Source organism: Nestor notabilis, unplaced genomic scaffold, assembly GCF_000696875.1.
Source record: "Nestor notabilis isolate BGI_N333 unplaced genomic scaffold, ASM69687v1 scaffold19760, whole genome shotgun sequence".
Classification (NCBI taxonomy): Eukaryota; Metazoa; Chordata; class Aves; order Psittaciformes; family Psittacidae; genus Nestor; species Nestor notabilis.
In genome coordinates, this window is record NW_009912667.1 from 1 (window position 1) to 5936 (window position 5936).

The window sequence follows — 5936 nt, forward strand, 5'->3', positions numbered from 1 at the left end:
AGTGGGGCAGCAGCACGAGTAGTGAGGAGGGATCAGTACCGGGGAACGGGGACGGGAAGTGAGGTGGGGGAATGGGACTGATGATTCACAGCATCACCCAGCCTAGTTGGGGCGGGATCAGGGTTAAGGCGGCTCTGGGGGCTGTGGGAGGGAGGTCACGGGCAGGACTGATCCCCAACTAGGGCTGAAGGGAAGGGCTGGCCCCATAGGACATAGGGTGTACGGTGGCAGCGGTGGGGCTGCATGTTACCAGAGCAGGGGCACTGTCACCTTGCTTGGGTCCCCCATGTTTCCCAGCACCTGGGGTGGCCCATAGCACTGGAGCACTCTGTGCTGCATGTCCTCCATCACCGTCTGGGGAGGCAGTGGAACCGGGGCAATGGCCACGGGGTATGAAGGCTGGAGAGGGGAGATATCTTCCCTAGGCAGACCCCTCTAAAGATGTGCTAGGACCCTCTGGCTGTGGAAGGGATTGAGAGGGGGTGCTGGCAGAGCTCTGTGCCAGGGACTCACAGCAACCCCGGGTGCTGCAGGGCTGGACCATGAGCTGGCTTTCTCCAAGATCATCGTGGAGCTGCGGAAGAAGCACCCAGGCCACATCCTGCCAGACGAGGACTTGCAGTGGGTGTTTGTGAACGCGGGTGGGTGGATGGGCTCCATGTGTCTCCTGCATGCTTCGCTCACTGAGTACGTGCTGCTCTTCGGGACGGCTGTTGATACCGGGGGCCACTCAGGTAAGCAGTGGGGACAGGGCTGGTGGGCAGCAGGTTTCTCTGAGCTCTTCCCATTTGTTCAGATCCATCTGCCTCGGACATGGAGTGTCCAGTGCATGGAGCCCACTGGTCCTGTACTTACATGGGTGCAGGATGCTGGAAAACACCCTTTGCATGGAGACCATCCCCCATGGTGTCCTGCAGCACGTGCAGGTCCTTGTGCATGCCACGCTGGCTGGCCAGGACTCTCCACAGCCCGCTGGCAAGCAGTGGCAGGCGTTGCATCTCCCAGCACTTCAGCAGGGAGCAAATGCCAAACACACTGGAAATGATGGGGCTTAGGGACACCAATCAGCCTGGGCTGGTGATACGTGACCAGTCAGACAAGCAGCCTGGGTACCAGACCCAGCTGTGCTCCTCACTGAGTCAAGGCCCTGGGCATCCTTTTTCTTGGAGGGCTGTTCTGTGGTTCAGCCCTGGGCTCCTGAGCTGTCCAGGCACGGATGCACTGTGCCAGTGCTGTCTGTCCTCCTGCAGGTCGGTACTGGGCGGATATCTCTGACACCGTCATCTCGGGCACCTTCCGGCAGTGGAAAGAGGGGACCACGAGAAGTGAGATCTACTATCCAGGTAAGTGTAGCCCTGCAGGCTGCATCCACATCCTGGGGCACAGCCACTCCGCTGTCACTGAGCCTCTTCCTTCCAGCTGGCAAAAGCCGAAAGCTCAGGATGGGGCAGTTTGTGTCCCCAAAGGCACATCCCAGCATCTCAGTGAGTGCCAATAAGATAAAAGTGAGCAAGACTGGGGACCCCAAATCCCACACATCTCCTCTTTGGGCATGATGCAGGGCAGTCGCTGGGAGCCGTGCTGGTTTTGTGTGTTGGCAGGGGACACCATCGTGCACCAGGCAGGAGAGGCCACTTCAGTGCAGTGGAGCGCGGGCACCTGGATGGTGGAGTACGGCCGGGGCTTCATCCCCTCCACGCTTGCCTTCGCCCTGGCTGACACCCTCTTCAGCACTCAGGACTTCGTCACCCTCTTCTACACCCTGCGTGTCTACGCCAAGGGCCTGCTCCTGGAAGCCAACGCCTTCTTCAGCACCATGGGCTGCTGAGCCCGGCTGCCAGGGTGCCCTGCTGTGCACAGCTGGCTCCGCTCATCCCAACCTTCCTCTCCTCCTCCTCTTCCTCCCTGAGCCCAGGCTCTAGCAGAGGCAGCAGGAGACCCCCCTGTGCCTTCCCCACATTGTTCTGTTGTTCCCCTTTGGGCCAGCTGGGTGCCAGGACAGAGGGACTGTGGTGGTCACAGCAATACAGACCCCCAGTTCTCTTTACTACCTGCCTCTTCCCCTCCTTTTGATTGGAACCGTGTCCCGCTTTTCCATCCCTCGCAGCTGGAGTGGCCTTACAGGGTACAAACACCCCTGTGTACCCTCGGCATGCAGCAGGAGAAGGGATGGGGGTGCCACAAGGTTGCTGCTCCTGAGACATCAGGAGGAGGATGCCACCCTCAGGGCAGGGTGCACCGGGTGATCCGAAACACCCATTGTAAAGGTCAGCTGAGAAGTTCCCATCTCCCTGGCAGTCTGCCGGGGCTGCGGGCAGCACAGGATGCTGTGTCCAGCTGGCAGCATCTCCCATGGCTCCATCCCTGCTGACGTGGGTTGGCAGCACACAGTGTCACTCTGGCATGGGGCAGGATCTGCACTGAGACCTCTCAGCAGTGGGGGGATGCCCAGCCTCTGTGCTGCAAGTCCCTCCTGGTCCTCTGTGTGTTACCTGTCCCAGGGGATAGCCAGGGCTGGAAGAGAGTCCCCTTCCCACAGTCCCCTCCTTGCAGTTTCCCTCCAAGGTGGAAAGCCACCGTCTGTCGCCTTAACGGAGAGCCCCTTCTGTGTGGCCTCTGGGCTATGCCCATACCTAGTGTCTGCGGGTGCCCAAACCTCTGTCGTTGCTCAGGATAGGATTTTGCCCCTTGAAACGCTTCCCCTGTCTGTGAGACCCTGTCTGGGGACAGCTATTCCTTTTGGCTGCTGTTGTGGGGTCCCAGCCAAGGGAACACTGCAGTCCCTGACGGAGCCTGTCTGCAGACCCTGACTGCAGCTCTGCAGCCAGACCCATGTGGGCTCACTGGTGGAGGGTTTTGAGCTCCACACTGTTGCCAAACACGTGTGTGTCCCTGACCCCCAGTTCTGTAGCATGTTGCTCCTCCTGCTCCCCAGACTGTCCCTGTTCTGCTGACTGGCAGCCCTGCACATGGGCTACTTTTAATTTGCCACCTGAAAAGAGGTATCAGTAATAAAACTGTTCATCCCAAGCGCTTGGGTCCCTGAGAGAATCTCTGTAGTGTGCTGAGCCCCTGCCATGGGGAATGGCAGCTGGCTCCCAGCTTAGCGGGGTCCTGCTGGGTGTCCCTGGGGAACTCACCACCATCCCATCCAGGGTGCTGGGAGCTGGGGGTATAGTGTTGGGCAGGACCAACCTCGTCTCTGCTCCCAGATACTGGCAGGAGATGGTGCTGTTACTCCTCTCTCCACTGCAATTGCTGGGGTTCAAAAGCCTGGGCTGGTGCCAGGGCACTGCTTCCATGGGGGACGTAAGAGTTGGGGGGCTCCATCTTGTTCTAATGCTGGGCATGTGGCTCTAGGGGTGAATGGAGCCAGATGTGGCAGGTTGGTGGTTCCGAGAGATTTACACAGACATGTACACAAGTTCACACCCCCCAGCACAAAAGGAGCATGCGAGGGAAACACTGAGCATACAGGTTGTGTGTGCACATGTGTGTGTGTGCACATGCAGACAGGTCACACTTGCATGTGTGTGTATAGGTGCAAGCAGGATGATTTGTGTGTTTAAGTGTATTGGCAGGGCAGTTGGGCATGCATAGGTGTGCGTATGCATACAAGTAGAACAGGTGAGGGTTGCACACTTGCGGAAGAACTGGCCATCTGTCCATAACATCAGAGCAATTGTATGTGTGTGAGTGCTTGGGCACGTATGTGTAGGACATTTGTGTATGCACGCATGTGTAGGCAGAACAGGCGTGTGTGTGTGCCTGTGCAGGTGAGCCAAGTGCGTGCGCACAGTCCAGAGCATACAGCCCGTAAGGACATACATGTGTACGTGCCTCTGTGCCCATGAGCAGACCATGTGCACGCACACATGCGTGTGGGCAGGCTCTATGTGCACACATGTATGTGTTCCCATGGGCTATGAGGACACCCTGGCCCCGTGCCATGCCCCATTCCCTGGGATTTAGTGGGGCACTGTTGAGGAACACGAGCAATCCCACACTGGCCCGCACGGGAAGGAGCTAACTCAGCAGCTCGTATCAATACTGCTCCACTTACAGCGAAGGCCGCGTAATGAAAATCCGATGGGCACGCTGGTGGGAGTAAATAAGTATGCCATTAAAATGAGAAAATCAAAGGTCTGGACAGGTCTTTTCTCTTGCTCATTGATTTCTTTTATTACGGAAATATTGCTGCTAAATAACATTAGTGTGAACAATCTCAGCAGTGTTTTCTGTAGCACCCGTGTCAATAACTCCATCACGGGCGGGGGATCCCCCCCAGCCTGGCTGTGAGGCCAGCTGTCCAGGCAAAGGGCTTCTCCAGGGACACCTCACCATCCCCAGCTAAGCTGGGATGTGCATGGCAGAGAAACCAGCTAGCATGTGGTGTCTCTTGGCATGTGCCATCAGGATGGAGCTGGGTTGGGATGCAGGAGCTGCGGCTGCTTTGCTGCAGCAGGAGGGATTATCCCCATCCCAGCACTAACCAGAGACAGTTCCAGGTAATCAAAGGTCCCAAAAAACAGACCTTCCCTACAGGGTGGGTGTTTGCAGCCTGTTAAGGATCATGTAAGTGAGCCCAGTGACCAGCAGATGAGAGATGGGTCCTTGGCACATCAGGCTTTTGCTGCCTCTGCCCTTTCCTCCCAATTCCTTCTCACCCATGCTGGACTGACCCAGCTCCCTGTAGCTTGCCATCATTTGGTTCATGTGGAGAAACTGAGGCATATGGTGGGAACTCAGCCACAGTCACCCAGCCACAGCCACAGCCCCTGTGTCAGGGCCAGGGCTTGCACCCAAGCTGCCCCTCTCCCCACTGGCTGCTGACACAAAGGTACCCAGCAGCTTCAAGATGCCCACAGATGGCAGGAACATCCCTGCTGGACTAGAAGATGTGATCAGGATGATGGGAGATATGCACCCTCTAGTACCCAGAGGCCAGTTATGATCCCAGGGCACTTCAGAGGATACCAAACCCCTGTGGGGTTGCTGGATATGGGTAAGGAGGCTCAGCCACAGGCATCTGCACTGTCTCAGCTGCAGCTGAAGTGACCATGAATGGCATCTCCCTGGAGCCATCAGCAGGACAAATGCACATCGCTGCCCACTAAACACTTTCCTCCTGCAGCTCGTTCTGTCTTGCTGTCCCTCCACATGCACTGGGTATTGATCAACCCACAGGATCTATCTCCCGATTCCTCCTGCGGTATCTCTCTGCTCCTAGTATCTCTCACTCTGCTCCACTGTCTGCTGTGCCTGTCTATACCTCCAGTATCTATCTGTGCCGTCTCCACCACAGCCATCGATAGCCATTTGGGAGATTTCTCTCTCTTTCCAGCTAGGAACATCATCTGAATACGGCAGTGCAAAGATTCTGAGCGGAGAGTGGAGAGAACACGGTCCTGCTTGCTGCCTCGGGCAGAGCCTGAGCACGTCCAGAGCCCCAGAGCCCACTGTTGTCACTCTGGAGGCTCTAGGGAGGAAGCAAATCGTGCTGATCTAGCAGGGCCAGGTTCCTTGGTGGCCATGCCCAGGACAATTGGACAAGCTGTATCCCATGCAGACCTCAGTGCTGCCGTTAGCCAGCCTAGCCCCATCCTCCATCCCTGGGTGCTACATTGATCCAAGCACCCCAATACCTCTGCCTAGGAGAAGGGGAGACCCCTCAGATGCCTAGGTTCCTGCTGGGCCAGGGAGAAGTCCCATCACCATCACCACACCTGAATCATCCTGCTCGACCTTTAGCCCCAGCTCCCTCCTCATTCCACTGTGCAGAGGATGGTACACAGCAGAGAGCAGAGGGTGCCAGCACCCTAAGGTAAAACACAGCAGTGCTGGAGCCATGTTTGATGGGATCATATGGAACAAATCCCGGGGAGGGGAGGAGCAGCTGGTCCTGTGAGTGCCTCTGAAATGGTACCAGGTCCTAT

The 5936-nt window shown here is 57.2% G+C and overlaps 1 protein-coding gene across 1 annotated transcript; it reads left to right on the forward strand.

The window, feature by feature from the left end:
- Positions 1-533: 533 nt before the first annotated feature.
- Positions 534-1907, forward strand: SIGMAR1 (sigma non-opioid intracellular receptor 1; the record flags this gene model as incomplete). Its single annotated transcript, XM_010020636.1, has 3 exons — positions 534-734; positions 1251-1343; positions 1602-1907. Coding segments are annotated over 3 exons (521 nt in total), but the record flags the coding sequence as incomplete, so codon positions are not given.
- Positions 1908-5936: the final 4029 nt, after the last annotated feature.